The sequence below is a fragment of the Agelaius tricolor genome, unplaced genomic scaffold (assembly GCF_023055355.1).
Source record: "Agelaius tricolor isolate 1412-34295 unplaced genomic scaffold, bAgeTri1.0.p SCAF_13, whole genome shotgun sequence".
NCBI classification, from domain to species: domain Eukaryota; kingdom Metazoa; phylum Chordata; class Aves; order Passeriformes; family Icteridae; genus Agelaius; species Agelaius tricolor.
In genome coordinates, this window is record NW_027269273.1 from 21,660,481 (window position 1) to 21,680,213 (window position 19,733).

Sequence of the window (19,733 nt, forward strand, 5' to 3'; positions counted from 1 at the left end):
TGCCCCTTTTGGGTTGATGATGTCTTGTAAATATTATTATTATGTTTCTACTTTAATAACCAACATGACTCATTTCAAGTATCTCAAGTGATCTCAAGGAAACTGGTCTCAAGATTTGCCCTTAAGAAACTGCATTATTTATACTTCTTTAGCAGATTCTCTTGAGCACTAGGCTGTTCTTTCCCTTTTTGCAATTTTCTTTCTTACCTCAATTGCACTGGTTACTTTTTTGTCTCTATTTATGTGGTCACTTTGCCTGCAGCAGCATGTGAAATGCTCTGTGGAAGTCCTTGTTAGTTCAGCCATATCCTCCTCTTTCAAGAAGCAGGAATCACTTTTTCCAGGGTATATGTCAATAATGCATAATGCCACATTATTTCTGTACTGTGCTTTGTAAGAGACAAAATCCTTGTATTTCAGTCATAAAAACTAGAAACAGTGTTTGTCATCTATAGTTTCATATCCTGCTTCAGTTATTGCAGTTCTTTGATTTTTATTTTGCTGGTCAGATATACACAGTGCTGACACTGTGAGTTGGACCAGCTTTAGTGCTTCCACTGACAGCCTTACTGACTCTGGCTCCATTTGATTACAGTGTTGCCATGCTCCTCATCAGTTACTGAGTTGGATAGATGATATTGCTTTCTCTTACTATTTATCTGTCTTCTCTGTTTACCCTTGTTTGCCTGATTTTCCTCTATGAATGTGAAGAGCAGTTATGGAGGCTACATTATTTTCTCCTGACTTCTGGTGTTTTAAAAATTTTTTCTGAGTCTTACTAGACTTTTTCTAGACATTTGTTGTCCATGGTATTCATGCTGACCTTTTAACAGTTTCCCTGAATATGTGTAAGTGGCTGAACATCCTGGTTCTTTCCTTGTAGCAATATTTTCTTAAGGTGCCTGTCAGTTTTTATTATCCTGTGCAAAAAAAAAAAAAAAAAGGAGAATTCTGTTGCAAATCAGGTAGGCTTTTATCTCAAGACATTTTTCCTGTCTGTAGCAATCTTTACTAAATTTGCCATGTGCTAATCAGTTTAGCTCTTATGATGTAAAAGGAAAGTGCTTTTCCTGCTCGTATGAATATGGTTTTCAATTTCTGCATAAAGAAGGTTTCCTTTTGGTTAATTGGCTGTTCACACTTGTACTTGTGTCTTGTAAGTGATTTCCAAATTATTTTAATTAAATCCAAATATGCAGCAGTAATTTGAATGCATAACACCTACCTGACAACACAACTGCTCATGGCCTCTTCTTATCTAAGGGGAAAAATTTTTTATTCTGGTTATTTTAAAGAATTTTAATGTAAGTGTTCAGGCATTTTATATTAGTTATTCTTTTCCTCATATCCTCTATGCCTTTAAGCCCCTTAGGCAATAAAAGATGGAAGTATGCAGAGCATGATTCAGTTACTATTTTAATATATTATCCTATAAAGGTAATATATTTAATACCTTAATTCTGAATTTGTTATTAAATTGAAGTTTTTTTAAATAAGTGGGATGATTCAGTACTTGCCACTGAAAAAATTCCTTTGTTTATAAAATTTAATCTGAAATGGAATTGCTTGCATATAGTTGATCTGAAGAGTTGCTTCTAATTAAAACATAATTTTGGACTGGGATTTTTTTGCTCTCCTTCTGTCCTTCCTTCCTCTAAGTGGAGCTTAATGTTACAAGTGGTTTTTGGATTGCTGCTCTGTGCTCTTTCCTGCCTGTTCAGTTGCAGCCTTTGGTAATTTTGCTGATGATCAAATACATAATAGCAAATACTTTTAAATTAGAGTTTCTAACATAATGACACTTCAGGAAAAGGTTTGCCTGGTATCTCACTGCCTAGACAGGAGTCTTCAACTCATGTTTAGAAGTAAGTGCACAGCTTGAGAAGGCCTGTAGTTCTACTTCCTTTACATGAAGGTGTCTGAGGCAGTTTGGGATTCTTGATAAAGTCCCAGGATGAACAGGAGTTGCTCCCTGGCTATTCTCAATCCCCTTAGGAAGAATGTGACAGAATGGATTGCTGTGTGCCACAATTTAGTATGCTTATTAATCATGCTATATAATGGTATAAAGTTAGGACTTGGGTAGTTCACATGAGTATTTGGTAAGTAATTAGTAATTAAAAGCATATTGCAGCTAATAGGTTAATTTTTTTCTTTAAATCCTGCTGGATGCAAAGTGACATTTGGCTGCAAAGGTGACATCACCTTCTTGTCTTCCCTGGGAGCTGTTTTTCATTGCCAGTGTTTCTGGCCTGCTTTAGGCCTGTGAGTAAATATTGGTGAATAGCCCCAGTCCCTCCCAGGCCTCAGGAACAACGATCCCCACTGTACCATTTCCTCTTCTCAGATGGACCATGACTGTCCTCTCTAAGTTCTCCAGACCTGTAGCTGAGGATCTTGTCCTGTGTGAGCAGATGAAATGTGGTATCTCTCTTTTGTTGAAATAGCTACTGGAGTTCTGACACCTACAAGATTTTTGTTAGGAGGCGCTATTTCCTGAGCACAACAGAAATGGAACAGGAGTGTGAGATGGAATGTGCCACTTAGATGTTATGTTGGTCACATTTTTCTTAAAAGCACTATGATTTAGGGTGAGAGACAATATTTTATTTGTCATCAGGCTTAAAACATTTCAGTGACACTTTTTTTCCCTCTTACCAATATATTCCTTGTCACTGATGATCAGTAACTGTAGACAAAACCACTGCTTCAGAGAAATCCTTGAGTCTCCTTTGCTTGGTGGCCATGGTGAATGAAGCCACTGGGCAGTGGTGCTCAGAGATCTGTTTGACAGTGATTGCTTGTGTTCTCTTCTATCTCCCATTTTGTCTCGTTATGCTATCATACCACAGACAGACTGTAAATCTTTGAGACAACAGCTTCCTTATGCAACATGTCTCTTCTGTCTTTTACATTCTGTGGTCCAGCCTGCAAAGTGGGATTATTGAGCTGTAGCCTCCCCAGTACTCCCTCCTCCTTTGCATCTCTGTAGCGCTTTCATTTTGTGATTTGAGGTTTGCACTTGTGCTGATTTGTCTGGCAAGGAGTTCTTAGGTCAATGTTACTTTTTCCTTGCAATGGGACACAGGCAACATTCTACTGAACAGAGAGGTAGAAGCCCAAAGGTAACTTATCAGTGCTGAACTCTTGCACAGCAGCCCAATGAACCAGTTAAATTATGTCATTTTAATAGCTCAAGGGTATAATGAATGGGCTTGTAAATTCTGCTGCTGACATATTTTTTTTTTCCACTTGCTTGTTTTTGTGAATTGATGGTCATCTTGGGTGTAACTACTTTAATCCTATATTTTACAAGTGTTAGAACTGTTTGTTACTGGAATCAGTCACTATAATAGAAAGTGGATACCTCAGCTGTTTGAGATGCATTCAGCGGCAGGACTGATGAGCAGATTTTTATCTAAAGCATCACATTGAACAAAATATGACTAAACATAAATCCTGTCATTGGGTGTTCAGTCAGTTGTACTGTCTGCAGATCATTCCCTACAGCAGTGTAATGGCTGTAAAAAGAATAGATGTTTTGTTGATTCTTCTGATTTTTTTTATTTGTTGTTGTGGGGATTTTGTTTGGGTTTTTGAAATATGTTGTTCAATTGCTTTCATGGCAAAAGATGATGCTTGAAATATTAATTGTATTATATGATCATATTTCTGTTTGCAAAGATGGAAGCAAGGTAAAAGATGGTGTTCCCCATTGGAGCATTTGACTCTTCATGCTTGACTGTCATTGAATGGAGAAATAACACTAGTGATCATGTAGAGTATGCTTGGCATATTATAAAAATGTGTATTGGAAGAAGAACTAAGTTATCAGCTTTTTTTAGGAAAATGCAGTGTAAATTGAATTACTTTCTTTCCCCACTTTGCAAGCAAATAATGAATATTCAGGAACTTGACAGGATAGTCAAGTTTAGTGAGTGTGATGCCAAGTCTTATAGCTATAAAGACTGAACTTTCTTCTATATATTTTGAACATTTACATTAGGGGCATGCAAAAAGGGAATCTCAACTGCAAAGTAAACTGCAAAGACTGCATTTGAACCAAATAATATAATTTTATTCATTTTTGTAATTCTGTATAATGCTGATTGTGATTGTATCTCTTCATATTTCTATGCTTTTTAGTTAATCTGAAAACTAAAATTTCAAACATTTCACTAAAATATTTTAGAACTCAGAATTTACAGGCTGTTAAAGTTTGAATACTTTACCTTTCTTTCTGGAAAAATTGCTTGAGTAGGTCAAGTTTTCAAGGCTTTTGGATTCAGTCCGAGTTCTTGCATGTTAACTATAAAAGTTTATATAACACACAAAAGATGACTAACTAGAGTTTTGAAATATTATTTTTCAAATTACATAGAGATGTTTCCATAATCTTTATACAGTTAGATATTGTTTCATATGTGTATTAGTCTTCCTTATTTTTCTTAGAAGTCTTCTAAATAGGCTTTAAAAAAATTCACCTTTTGCTCAGTGAACTTCTGAACACCTATGAAAATAAAATGTGCTACAGTTGGTCATCTTGAAAAAAGACAAATGTATTAGAAGTTGATGTGTTCTGTGCACACTCCAAGAGCAACAATAACATAAGAAAACATTCCCCAATTTGTTCCAGTAAAGGAACACAATAAATCCACCTTAAAAATTAACTGGAAAGGTAAAAAAGAAAGTGGAATTCAAATAAAATTCCATTAAGACTTGGTGTTAGTAGTTACACCTCATTATGGGCATAGACAAATTTACCTTATTGTTCCATCCTAGCTACATTTTATGTCTTCTAATTTGTTTTGGTTTATTTCATTTTTTACTAAATCCAATATAAGGAAGAATTACTGAAATTTCTGGTTGTTCTAGTTCTGTGTATCTGGGTTGTCAGTCATGTTGTTGGCAGCATTCCAGCACCAAGCTGCAAAGGAAGTAACACTTGCTATGTACAATTTTTAAAATTCTTTTGTACAGTGATAATTTTACTTTACCATGTGACCATATTGTCAGATTTCCTATATTTTCAAAGACTTTTTTTAAACTTCTCTGAGAATGCAAGTGGGATTGGGCATCCACCTGAAGCTGTGAGGGGTGAAGGACTGCCCAGTGAGCCTTTAGAGTGTGCTGGATGTGATCATTCATATGCACCATCATGGCATGTTGAGCATGTCCCAAGCTAAGCTTCAGAATACATTTTTTTTTTTTTCCAGTTGTTGGTTTTGCTATTTTGAATTGAGATACTGAAACAAGACAAACTTGTTTTCCTTGTGTTCTTAGTAATTACCTGTGCTGCAGGTGCTAGAACAGAGTGAGCGAGCCCTGTTTGAAACAGTGCTGGCACTTTACCCTGTACTTATTCAAAGCTTTGCTTCCATTGACTTCAGCTTTTGTTGGCAATGCTTAGCAATCCTGTCCAGCCAAATCCAGATGTATGGATAAATAAAATAATGCAGCAGTGACCCCTGTGAAGAAGTTTGCATTGATAGGAAAGTTGTTTAAGTCCTAAGAGTTTTAGCTGTTCCCTATATCTCAAAATACTACATGTAATGACTGCTGGGAGCCTCACTGGAGTTGTGGTGTTCTGGAAACAGTTAATATTTCTGTGAGTTGAAGCCATCTTGTTGCTCAGCAGAGTTGGGTTGTGTTGTGCCACATACTGGTGCAGAAAGCTGAAAAATCTAGGGCAGCATGAAAATGAAGAGCACTGAAATAAATTACTGAAACTGAGATAGTGCTCAGAATATAGGAAGCTTGTAGGAAGTCAGTGAACTGAAATATGTAGACCCAGGGAAATGTGTCTTTGGGAAGGTCCAGATACCTGAGGATTTGTTGCTTGCACAGTAAAAAATAGGCAGCTGAGGGGTGTCTCTCAACTCCATGTGTATTTTATGGTATGGATGTAGATGACCATGCCAACAAGGATTTAAACATGCAACCTTGTGTTTCATGGTTAAGGATTCTGATTATGGATGATAGCTGGGCTTGGGCACCATGAGTTAGATTGCTGACGTGCATTCTTAGGATAAAAACGTGTCCCTTTTTAACTGTACTTTAATAATTCATGCTCAAGTGTCTTTTCTGCCACAATCCTCTGCAGAGTCAGAAGAAAATGATACAGCATCAGGTTTTGGAGCAAGATGCATATTGTCCATGTCTCTGCCATGGGATAGGTCAGTCTTTTCCTTTTTTAGTTCATTAGTTCCAATTACTTTGGGCTACTGTTCGAGCTGAGAGTTAATGAGGAAATCAGGCTGTATTAAGATCCACTTCTCACCTGTGGTCCTAGCTATAGATTTGATCTTGACATTGTCATTTGTGATGAAGTCATATATTTTTTTCTCATTCTTTATCTTTCCCTCTCAGCAGTAAACACATGGTTTGTGTATCTACTGGGAGGGACCTGGAGTAGTGCTGGGTATGCCCTGCCCTTACATGCCCCTGCTGTGAGTCTGAAGGGATCAGAACAAAGCCTACCATGTTACAGGGTACAACAAATGGGAAAAAGTTCTTTTTATTCCAAATGTTACAAATGTGTCAGTACTTCAGTACTGCTATGTAATATTTGTTTCATAAATAAGTTTCAAAATTACTTTTGCCTTCCTGGAATTTGGTGATGCACTTATTACAACTCAGCCATCTCCTGGAGTAAGTGACACAGACAGGCATCTGTCCTAGAGATAAACAGACCTCTTCAAAGCACTGTTTTGATTCACTGCTAGAGCTCGTTCATTATGTGTGTTGGATGGAGACTGGAGACTTCTGACTAATTATCATGGCTGTGTAATTAAAGACTAGCATAATACATATGCACGAAAGTGTAAGATTCAGATAAAATGCACATTGTTGTATTTTCTCATTTTATTTTAATGCATTGACTCTGCAGTTATTCTTGGCACTTACTCTTTGGTTTTGGTTTTTTTTTTTTAAAGTAAAATATTATAGACACTGTGTTATGTGACATTTTTTATCAGACTTACAAGTAAGATATTTAGAGGTAGAAAGTTGAGACCCAGCTCCAACTAAAGGTTCATTTCACTTTGTGATTCTTCAAAATCTGATCCTGATATGCATTTGTGTTTTCTCACTATATTGATGTCCACTTTGAGGAAGTCCATGGCATAGATGAATGTAGAGATAGCAGCCATGAAGGGCTGGGATTTAAAGTTATGGGATGCATCTCTTCTCTGAGAGCTGTTATTACTAAACTGGTTTTCTTTCATTCAAGTCTGGATAGTTCTGAGAACTGAAATATGCTGCCATATACACCAGCAGCTAACGAGGAAGGAGCTGCTGTCTGCACACAGCAGAAATACAATCCAACATGGGCAGGCTGGACTTAATCTTTTGCTGACTTAATGATTATTGTGTAGCCAAAGGCAGTGCCTGGTAGCTGGAGATTTCTCTTTTATCCATAATGCAGTTTATCTAAGTAGGTCTTAGGAGCTTTGTCTTCTGTAGGAAGATATCCCAGCAAATCTTCCAGACTGGCTGGATTTTAAAACTTTTTTTCCAAGTTATTTATTATGCTTTATCACTCTGTATTTTGTATATCTTTTGATTTTAGTTCATGTTCCTAGTCCCAGAACTTTCTTGCAAAATCCTCATGTGCTGCTAAGGACTTTTATGAATTGTTTATGTTGTTGGGATTGTTTGGCAATAGATTGGTGGCCTATGGAAACAATGCAAAAGGCAAATCCAGGAGCTGGAACAGTATCAGCTCACGAAACCAGGAGAACCTGTTCATGCTGAGAAATGAGGAAACATAATTGTGTGTGTGTGTGCAGAAGCACCAGTCATCTTGGAAGAAATTGCTCAATTTAGAAAACAGTTTTCAAATCTGCTGAGTACAAATGAGTTGCTACTGAAATGAAAGCTGCTGAGAAAAATGGTAATAGCCCTTTTATTTAGGAGCTAGAATGGTAGCCCTTACTTGTGTTTTATCACCCACACTGCAAAGTCTGTAGTCAGCACACGTTATACTTATGCACTGCCACAACACACTCGTAAAATCTGTTGTGTTCAAAATTTCCTTTACTAGATTTATCTTGCTCAAGTGCTATAATGGGAAGTGTTATAATTGCCTGGTAAAGGGTTTTGATTAAATAGATCTTCCTGTGTTTAATGTAGGTCTGTTTTAATCCTGAAAATATATTGCAGGTTTGTGTGCCCCTTAAAAGGTTAGGAATATGCAGCATTCCAGCAAGCCTGCCCTGCATAGCCTTGCTGCCATGCCACAATTTCTTTCTCCCTTTTCCCCCTTGTGCTGAGCTCCTTGGCAGGTTACAGAACAAAGCAAGACCTCCCAGGGATTTGCTACTATAGCAGCATGGTTAAAATATAACATACATATGTTAATAAAGGGCAATTAAATTCAATCTGTAGGCTGTGTCCTCTTCTGAACTCAAGCCTTCTGACCTCTAAGACTGTAATCTCAGGAATGTTTGAAGCTGGAATAAACTACCACTGAGGCAAAAGCTGCAGTCCTGCCCTTTAGCTCTCCTGCCAGTGCTGGTTTTGCCAGCTCAGCTCTGCTATGGCTGTATAGTAAACCAGGTCAGGGCACACATCTGACTGAAAAATACTTCCTTACCTCTATTGAGGATATAAGCTGTATCTTTGCATTCATATTTTCTCTTCAAAAGGATGTTGTAGTTGGGTATTGAAGCAGCTGACCACTTACATGCAGTACATATATCTAAAAGAGGCAGATAGAAAAAGCCAACAAAAGTTCTTGGTTTAAAGGAATGATATAAAACCTGTTTAATCAATTTACTAATGCATCACTAGAATGGGTTTTTTCATCAAAGTTAATGCTTTTTCTTTTTGATTTACCCTTGCATTTTTTAAGGAAGTGATTATGAAACAAACTCTTCTCTACTAGTGCATATTACTAAGAAGTGGGTTGTTTTAACCAAATAAAGTTTTCTTTTTGGAAGAAAAAAACCCAGCCTCAGCACTTTGGATGTTTTCATTTGGTTTGAGGGTTTTTTCCCCTAGGATCTACTTTGAATTTGCTGGACATACATACATTTTATTTTATATTTCAGTGTATTGCTCCATTTGGATAGGGAAGCAAGTACTCTTTTAAATACAGTATACAAATGATGGAATTCTAAGCAGCTGTAGAAGAGAAGAATCATCAACAAAGAGAATTGAAAATGAGTGAGCTCATTTGAACTTCAGTACTTAGTATAGCTCCTAACAGAAATCAAGTATTATTCTTTGAACATCATGTTTGACTGCCAGAAATGCTCAATAGATTAAATAAATGTGTATAGACAATAATGGTAGTCCACTTATAGAAAATACAACATTAGCACACTGAATAAGGGAAATTGGGTCTTCAGTTTAGAGTAGGCACTGTGGGAACATGAGATTTTTGACAGTAAGATTATCTGTATTTCAGAGTTTTCTGTAATAGCAAGCTTTTAATGATGTGTATTTATTTTAATTCCAGAACAAGAATATTAAAAGAATAATGAATTTATGCAAGTATTCTCTCCTTTAGTTTTACTTAAAGACAACCTAAGAACAAGATGGTTCAAGAGAAATAGTATTTATTAAGACAGAATTTTATTACCTTTTCTATGGATACTGCTTTTTCTCTGAGGATTTTAAATACTAGTTTTGCAAGCAAGAATATCTTATAGTAACATGTGAAAAACATTGTTCCAGGAATTGTGGGAGCATATTACAAGGAAGGTTTCAGTTTGCAGGGTAGGATGTTATACCACTTTTCATCAACTGTAGCATAATATAGTATATAACAACCCCTTTTTTAATGATAGTGATGAGAGTAGGCAAACAAATATTTAACACCTGGGTGACTATAAGGGGCCATTCTGTTATGCTGTCTTATAGTGTACAGTACTCTGGATACATGGGCATTGGTAGATAGTTTCCTCCATGGAATGGTATTTCCTCCATGGATACTTTCCTCCATGGAACTGTTCCTGAACTTTGCAACTGGTTGTTCTAGTAGGCCTGCTGAAGACTGATTCTGGATTTTGTTTTTCTTTTCTTTTTCCCTTTTACTTACCAAAAGCAGAAGCAGAACTACAGTGAATTAAAAATGGGAGGTTCAAACAATACAGACCAGCCCTTGCTCAGGTTTTTGAGTGTCCTTCAGTGGAAGTGTTATCCTAGCTTGGCTCTATTTTTTCTTGCACCTAGTGTACTTTCCTTAAACCCATCAGGTTAATGTTGGACATTTGAAGGATTAATTGGTACTTTCTGGCACAAAGGTGCCTGCTGGTGTCTTGAGCATTGCTTTCCTCTGCTCTGATATTAAGGTAGCACAGTGACAGGAAGCAGATGATGAAGCTGCAAACCAAATATCTCTGAAATAATTTCATTTCTCCTGTGTAAGCATTAATATTGCTTTATTTCTAAGTTCTTATTTAAATGACAATATTTAGAATTAGCAGTTGCTTGTATGTATATTTTTAGAAATACTTAAAAGCCTCTTTGCATAGCTGTACTGGGGAAAACAGCAGTTGCAAAATGAAGGGTATAATTTTAAACTGTAGACATATTTATATTTTTTTTTTCTTATAGAAAGTTCTATCAAATTCTATCATCTAGAATTGGATGCTGGAATTTATATAATAAGAAATGAGCCTATGTTAGAAAATTAAATTTTTCAATAACACTTGTCTTTTCTTCCTTTTTTTTGTTTCTTCTAGGACCGGAATAGGCCCTATGACACTTTTAACTTGCACTCTTTGGAAAATTCCTTAATGGATATGATAAGGACTGATCATGAGCCTCTGAAAGGTAAACACTACCCTCCCAGTGGCCCACCAATGAGTTTCGCTGATATAATGTGGAGGAATCATTTTACAGGTTAGGAATATTCATATGTCCATGCTTGCTTGGTGTTTAAACAAAAATCAGCTTTTCGGTATTTCTATAAACTTTTTATTAATGAATGAGTTTCCAGTTTTGTGAAATTTCTGTTTTCCCATCTTAAGATAAACTTCTCTACTAGGAAGATAAGGTGAAATGTCTATCCATTTATTGTAAGTGTACAATCATAGTATTATCTGACTGGCATATCTGAAACATGAGATTTTGTATCAACAAATTGTAGAGCAAGATCACTTGCTGCAGTCACTTCAAAAATATTTCATGCAACTGGAGTCCAATTGTTGTGTTCAACATCTTTTTAAAAGATTATACTAAAGTGTGGATTATCAGCTAGGATGCACTGGTCCTAACCCAACCAGTGTATCAAAGTTATTCTCTATAGTTAATTTCAGGTTTCTTTAAACAAATTTATCCTGATTTGGATTTCAAATTGTTAGGGGAAGCCAAAAGATATTAGCTGTTGTTAAGTGCTGGGAAAGTTGTGATTATTTATGCTGTTAAACTCTGTTTGTTCTACCAGGTGTTGGCATTAGGGATGAAACCATTTGCAATACTTGGCTGATAGTATAGTAAAAGGTGTGGCAGCATTTCATTGAATTCCTGATCAACCTGCACCCTCCTTTGTCTTTATCTTTCACTGGTTATGTTTAAAAATAGGTACACATTCTTGCTGATATGCATTCTTGCTAACTTATAAGACTGAGGATAGTTGTAAGCCATATACCAAGGAAGTATTGAACAAGAAATGATTCCCAAATACTAACACAAAGAAGAAATCTATTTGTGTATAGCACTTCCCATGCTAATGCTTATATACATGTTTTTTGATGTCGTGACTGCCTCATTTACTCTCCTCTCCATTGTAAAAATATTTGTTCTTGGTCAAAAATACTGTGCCTTTTTTACCTTATCTTCTGGGTACAGGTTTTATTCACAAGCCAAACAAACTGGCTTCTTTACCCCTGTCATCTTGAAATCTGCTGTGCCATAGCCTTCATGTGTCTTTAACCATTATTCATCTGTCTAAAATGGCAAGGAATGCAGTCTCATGTCTATTCCGATCATAAAGCCCTGAAATAAGGGTTCAAGTCGAACTTAAAAAACCATGCTCAACAAAATTGACATTTCTACTGGAAATATGTTTCATGTGGCTGGCATTAGAACATTAATAAAATTCAAATTGCTAGTAAATACAATTAATTAGTTATTGTATCTTGTTAGATACATTGTAATTTAGCTAAAACTCATTATTTTTATGGAGTTTTTCAGTATTTATTTACATATACAAATAGAAACTAATTTTTGAAGAATGAATTTCCACATGAATCTTAGTGTGGAAAAAGTGAAAAAGATGGGGTTAGAATTGGACTGGATATTAATTATTGAAGTTGGTTATTGTGTAAAGTTTAAATTGATCTTTTCCATTTGATAGTGGGACCATTAGCTTTACTTTTGCTCTAATAAGGGCTTCTGTCTCAGACTGGATGTGCTCTGACTATTTCATTTTCTCATTCAGTGTTTCTCACCCATTTTGGCCTTCCTCCCTTGCTAATGAGCTCACTTCCAGTCAGCAGCTGTTGGAGAAGTCTGTTTTTCTCTTAGTTACCTCCCTGCCTATGGGTTTCCCCCCAGTGATTCTGTTGCTTTCCTGGTTTCTTTTTTCTCTTCCATCTAAGCACAGGGCTGACTTTGCCAGCCCCCAGCCTGGCCCTGGCCTCGAGTGCACTTTCCCTGCTCCTGTTTTCACACTGCAGTGTGACTGGGAATATTCACAGGAGCAGCTCTTACAGGACATGTTCATTCTCCCTTGCAAGAGGTGTTGCTTTCCTCTGTGTTAAACAGATCAATGTTCCTATTTTAGCTGAATCCTTTTCCTGAAAACCATTCTTCTGCAAAAATTGATGCAGTCCTGACATCACTTTCTTACTGTATTTTTGCTGTTTCTTTTTCTGTGAAAATTGGTCTTGAATGTTTTCCTGTACATTGCACTACTTTTTCTCTACAAAAGTGCAGAAGGTTTTCAGCTGCTGTCCCTCTCTGCACCTTCCTCACATTTCACTTTGTTGTCTTATAAATTCACTTGCTTTTTCTTATTTATTTCACACTCCTCTGACTCTCCCCCTTAAGGTAGCAGGACATCTTAGTCTGTTAGCACATTCAGAAAGTGAGTGATCAGTTCTGCTTGCTTTAACTTGCTCTTAAGTCATTGCCTTGAAGCTTTTTAATAGATATTGGTTATGTACTTCAGCTTAGTTTTTTCAGTTCCTTGTAGACAAGCCCATGTGAATGCCTCTTGTGTGAAATTTCTGGAATATTATTAACCTAACCCAACCTCTGAGCTAGTTCCTCTTCATTTTACCAACTCTGTCTTTCATAGTAAACTGTTTATTCCCTTTAAATCTTTACTTTGTCTTTCATCTGATTGTCCTCTCTTAGGTTTGTGCACTATTTCTTCTGTAGATACAAAAATCCTAATATAAAATAAAAGCAATGAGATGGGTTTCAAATGACTTTTTTAAATTGTTCTTCTTTTGGTAAATGAGCCCTTTTTTCTCAAACAATCACAGTTAGCAGCACTTACAGGTCAGTTTGCCATACATTTACTACCCAAATTTTAAGTGGAAAGTATGAAAAGGGTGAGTACCAAAATCCTCTGATTTTGAAAATACAGGAAGATTTGATTCTAGAAAAACTGTATATTTCTTGGAGCCTCCAATGCATGTTACAGAGCCTGAAACAGGTCCATGTTTCAGGATCATTTCACCCTGCTGCTGCCAGCAAGTACTTATTTTTAGAAGTACTGTCTGTATATGTATTAATGAGTAAAATATTGCAAGCAGTTTATCTGAAGTTTGAAACTTTGCTTGAAACATCATCCTTCTTGGCATGTGTGCCCTTCATGTCCCAGCAGATACTTGGAACAAAAAATAATTCTCTTGGGTATGGAATAAGAGCTCACAATTAGAATGTGGGTGGGAGGATTAACCATAAAAGATTCTGATGGGAAGACCAAACTGAAATGCTTCTGGGATATTTTGTTCTCGTTTTGGGGTCTGAGTTCCTCATGCTCTGTTTGGTTCAGAGGAGGTAATGGAGAAGCTCAAGGTGAGAGAGTCCCTTGTTTGTAGTTGCTGAAGCTTCATACCCTTCTCTCAGTCTGAGGAATGGTCAGGCTTTGTCCTGTAGGCCATGGAAATTGAGTTTATTTCAAGGTCACCAAAGCAGATCACTTCTTTTAAAGCATGATCCACTTGACCTTGAGACAACATGTGATTAAGTGATATTTTGGGAGGGACTTTTTTATTGCTTTCAAGTGTGGAGCAGAGCCCATGTGGCAGGTTATTGGTGCAGCAGCAATGATCTGACCCTCACTCCTGCAATGCTGAGTTACTCACATTGAGCCAGGCTGATTGGCAGGGTGCTCTCCAGTGAGGACAGCCAGGGTCACTCAATCACTCTGTTCTTTTTGTGTATTTCTTGCTGTAAAAGAGATTTGAAATCTAGCTCTGAGTTTTCTGGACCTAAATTACCAGCATATCCATCTAAGCTGCATTTTATCATGAGCCCAGTCTTGGGAGAAGGTGCTCAGTGTCAGCTCTTGTTTTGTTTCTAAAACTGATTTCTTTTTCTTAGCTTTTCCTGCCAGATAGGGAAACCCTTCTGTATGTTCCTGGCTTTCTGTCCTCATAGTCTGGGAACTGTGCAACTTTAAAAGTCATTTGCCATTTTTGTACTTTGAGATTTAAGGAATGTAAATTAATTGAAAAGGAATTCTCATTTTCGTTTGTCCCAAGACCCTTTGGCAGATTTCCCTACCTGCTTTCTCTACCATCAAGACCAGCTTCAACATTTTGCTTTCAGTCAATACTTATAAATACTTTCCTTCTTTCAAAAGGAGGGAAAAAAAGAGGGAAGAAGCTGAGTAAAGGAATTGTTAAGCTTCACTTAGTTAATGACAAATTACAGTGTATAGCCCAGGGTATCTGACTGTTACCCATGTCAGTCATAACGAGGCCTCTTGGATAGAAATGTGCAGGAATCTCCTAAGATGTTTTTCCTGAACAGTCTTTTTTATTTTCTGAATGGCCAATAAAATATATTATACACTACAAAAATATGAGTGACAGTTTTGCTTTAATGAGGAAAGGTTATATTTGCTGTATTTTATAACCTTCTTTATTTACATTCTGCTTTGACCTAAAGGTGTAGGGCAAAAGTAAATTATCAGAATGGCTATGGGTAGATGCCACTTATCACTGACCAGAACATTTCTTTCCTACATAAAAGTGTCTCCTGTCTGTGGTGTAATATGTCACTGTTGCAATATGTTTATCCATGTCAAACTATTGCATTACAACACAAACAGAGGTATTCTGATCTATAAAAAATATTTTGATCAGAAGTAACTAGCAGCTGCCTTTGTTCTATTTTTAAATAATTAAATAAAATATTTCAGCTGTGTTAGATCATATGCTGTGCACATGTGCTACTGACAGGTCATGAAATAAGTATAAAACTGAGGAAAGAAATCATGTCCTTCAAAGTATTTCTTTTAAATTTACTGTTACACTAGATCAAAGTATTTCTTTTAAATTTACTGTTACACTAGATAACAGTAATATTTGCTTTTTTATTCTAAATCAGAACAGAAACAAACTTTGTAATTTACAAATCTCCACCTAACAAAAATTGTGGGTTTTTTTAAAGAAGTGTGACACAGCTTCAAATACAAATAATTGGAGACAACACATGTACAGGGAGATTTCTAGAGTAGGCTTTATAATAGATCTAATTTCAATGGATATCACACTGTAGAGAGATACACAAAGCATGTTTTGATTGTGTCACAATATTTCAGTAGAGATCAAGATGTTGAATATAAATGTACAACAGTTCACAGGCAGGAATAGCAACTGTGGGGAAACTTTTTATCTTGATTTTCAGTACTTAATGTCACTCATTTATTTGTGAAACACAAAACTGAAGTTACTGGGTTACTACTGCATAACTTTTGTAAAGACTCTATCAGGTCATATGAAAACTCAGCAAAATTTAGGATTTCTTGTTTACATTTAAATTACTCACGTTTTTGACAGCCAAGTGTTTGAAGATTATATGCAACTTAAGACTGTTGGATTCTGTTCCACAGAATGGACCTTCACTTTTCCACTTTAATTTCCATTCATTTCAGTACATGCCACCTGATTTTGTTCAGCTGTATGTGTTCCTAAGCTTTTTGTAAGCAAAGCACTAAGTTTGCCACATGACCCAAGAAAAGTGAAGGTGAATGGATAATATTTGTGTTTGCAGTCGGCAGCTGAACACAAAGGTCGTGCAAATAGAACAAATGTTGTCATCTCAGTGCTAGGAATGGTGCTACACTGTTGGAGCTTTTTGCAACACTTTCAGTAGGAAAAAAGTGCAGTGTTCTAGCATTTCCCAAAATCTCAATGCTCATGAAAAACAGAGTGAGCAGACAGATGTGTTTGCACATGTATTTGTGTTTAAAATTAGGCCCCTCGTGCTAATCCTTTTGAAGGAAAGAGAGTATGTTGCTTTTCCATTTGAAACGCTGCTTATTTTTAAAAATCCTCTTTAATATTTTTTTTTCAGGACAGAATAAGGTCATTAAATGGTTCATATTTTTTAAATTAAATAAGTGCCTTTTGCAACAATCCTGTAGTATGGTCATACTTCCTAATTTGCTGCTGGCAAACAGCATGTCCTTGTTTTTGACCTGCTGAATCTGTTTGGTCAGGAGTGGTGGGGTTTTTTTATTTGCTTTGTTTAGTTTAAGAAGTGGTTATAGAGATAGCAAATTTTCTTTCTCTTTATTTCCCTCTTTTCATTGTGCTAGTGAAGACTGGCCTCACAAAGACCTAAAGCTGTTTTGCTCTTTTCTTTCTCACTTTGCTAATGTTTTGAGGGTTTTGTATATTTTAGTCTAGATTCCTACTGGTAAAGTCTGCTTTGATATTGTTTTATTTTAGTCCTCCCAAACACACCAATGAAAAATGCCAATATTGCTCTTTTGAAACAGTTCTAGAACTTCATGTAGAATGAGCATATGTGTACAAATACTTGTCTACCACTAATCAGTAATGCAAAATTTAACTTTAAGTTCAAGTATTGCTTTCAAAGTACTATTAGCTTGAAAATATAGCTGTTTCAAGCTAAACATGTTTGCACTACTTAAGTATGTGCAAGATTGCTGTGTTTTATTGGAGCAATGTAATTTATTTATAAAGTCTGCATTTCACTGTAATGTATATGCTGTTTTATTTTATGCTATTTTGTTTTCCCTACTGATAGGATATATTTGCTTAGTCAGTGAAAGGAAGAAGTTTTATTACTGATATTCATAGCTGATAATTATACATTTCTCTTCACTTTGCCACAATATGTTTTTGCACAGTTAAAGTATATACATGTGAACACAGTAATAGTTCTTCATATTTCCATCTGGCAAACAATAGTACTTTTGTTCTGCTCAGTATTTTAATTTTTTTTAAAGATCTGTAAGTGTGGGTGTTTAAATTATGGGTGTGAACAAATGGCAAATATACATAAAAAAAAGAGGAGAGAGAATAAAGTCAATAAACTTCTTCAGAGAGCCACCTCTTATTTTTATATTTTTTTATGTGGACCCTTGCTTACAACATTCTTGGTGTTGAAATTGTCTTGGGCATGTCTGTTATTGTAGCATAGCTTCACATATCTGTAGTTTTGGGGGAAAGAACAGAGAACGGTTGAAGGTCTACTCAGGTAAAAACTATTAAAATTCCTGTATATGCACACGTGCTTCACACTTTGTGGCCATTTGTGACCCCTGGAGCACACACTCATGGCTGAGCTGGGGGTGTGGGGAGTCATAGGTTCTGCTGTTATCTGGGCTCCCAAATACATCAGAGTCAGATGAATAATCTTATTTCACATGTTTGGGGTAATATTCTGGTTTTTGCACTCTTCTGTGTCTAAACTTTACCCTACGCCACTTACTACCTATCTATTCAAATCAGTATTGCTGGATTTTAGTGCCTTTTGTTGGCAGTAACTTGGAAATGATAGGAAAGAGTGATAAAGGAGGTATTATTACTAAAGAAATAGAGCAGACCTAGTCCTGTTGCCAGTTTCATTTGACCTTGCCACAGAATTCTTTAGTCATAAATTGTAATTGATATAAACAGTGATCTTGAGAATTATGTGAGAGGAAGTTCTCATTCCAAGGAAGTTCAGGACAGGTCAAAAGCAGACCAACTTTGCTATTTTCTAGCAAATCTTATGCCAAATATTAATTGCTGAATTGGTATAAGTGGTCAATCTGGTGCAAATCAGGAGGTATAGTAGTGTAAGAAGTTTTTCTCAATATATAAGCAATGAACATTGTTTCTTGGAAAGTTGATTGTAACATAAGAAAGGTTAAAATAGGTAACTGTAGTCTTAAAAGCCCTTCACTATGTGAGTGTTCATATCCAGGTGCTGATTAGGGTTACACAAGTTCCAAATAACATGAAGCACTTAGGAGAAGCAAATGAATAAAAGAAGAAATGCAATGTGGTAAAACTGTGTCTGATACTCATTTTTGCTATTTCTGGAACAGAATTATTTCTCAAAACTGATCACGTAACTCAAAATCATCTAGACAATTAAAAAAAGTTTATTTGCAAAAGAATCAAGAAAGATTCTTATGTGGGATGGGTCTACTTTCTTAAGTTGTTAGAAAGATTTCAGAATTCATTCAAGATCAGTATGCACCTTTACAAAGAACAAGGTAAAGTTAAATCTATTTACCATCTCATTTCCAGTACAATGCAGAAGAGAGGATGCACAGACTTGATGTGCTCCAAAAAGGATTTGGGCTCTCTGCCATTACAAGTATGATATTGCACATGCAGCAGGGCACCCAGGCAGTCCAGCTAGAAAAGTCTCTCAAATGTTGTTAGGAGAGATAATTTAGGAAACTTAATGATGTAAGATAAGCAACAGTGCAGCCTGGGCTATACAAGAATCATCAAGCCTTCATTCATACTCTGAAGTGTTTAAAGAGGAGGAACTATACAGCTAGATTTTTTTCTTTCTAAACTAGGAATTGAAAAGACATGGAAGAGTGATTATTGTTGTAGCCTAACTGCAAGGCTCTAAGTGTGTGTTAAAAAAGCATGTAATTGAAAATATTCTCTGGAAATAGTTATGAAACCAAGACAGGCAGACTGAAAATGGCAGATGTACACTGACTACAAGTACTGGGGATGTTGTTACTGAAAGGGTTCCTATTTGTGATTGCACTGGACTGCTGGAATACATAACTTCTGTGCTCTTAACTTCCCTACGTTTCTGTTTAGTGAACTTAATATTCTTGAAAAGTGAACCCTTTATCTAGAGATTTTGTTTTATAACTATAATTTGTTTTATAACTATAATTTTGTTTAATAACTATAAAAAATAATATGTGCCTATATAGATTTTGTAGATGTTCAGGTAACATACATGTGTTTTTCCTAAAATTGGTTATTTTCCAGTTTTCATTTATGTGTTTCACCTCCACAGGTCTTTGAAAGTACATATTCTTAATTATATTTCACAGTTCTACATTGCACCTTTAAATTAAAAAATTACAATTTCCTTTCTGTGCTCTCTTGTTGTTCCTTAGATAATTATGCAGTTTTGTAATCTACAGATGGCCTGTTTTTTCAATTGAATAATTTGCTTCAAGCAACAAAATATTAAAACATAACCAATATGAAAGGCTGTATAATTGTTCACAATTAATTTGTTGTCTCATGACTGGTATATTGCCAGTCTCTTTAGAATGCTTTTGGTACAGGTGTGTTTTGAAAGGATTCCATTAATCTGTTTCT

At 36.0% G+C, this 19,733-nt stretch overlaps 1 protein-coding gene across 9 annotated transcripts in view; it reads left to right on the top strand.

The window, feature by feature from the left end:
* The window catches only part of CPEB3 (cytoplasmic polyadenylation element binding protein 3), an 80,524-nt gene that overhangs the window by 17,540 nt on the left and 43,251 nt on the right, over positions 1-19,733 (top strand). For 7 of the 9 annotated variants that reach the window (XM_071439152.1, XM_071439150.1, XM_071439157.1 and 4 more), the window contains exon 3: positions 10,692-10,851. In XM_071439152.1, coding sequence (XP_071295253.1) covers positions 10,692-10,851 — 160 coding nt within the window. The remainder of the gene's footprint in view (positions 1-10,691; positions 10,852-19,733) is intronic. The other 2 variants (XM_071439158.1, XM_071439153.1) reach the window with 1 other exon arrangement.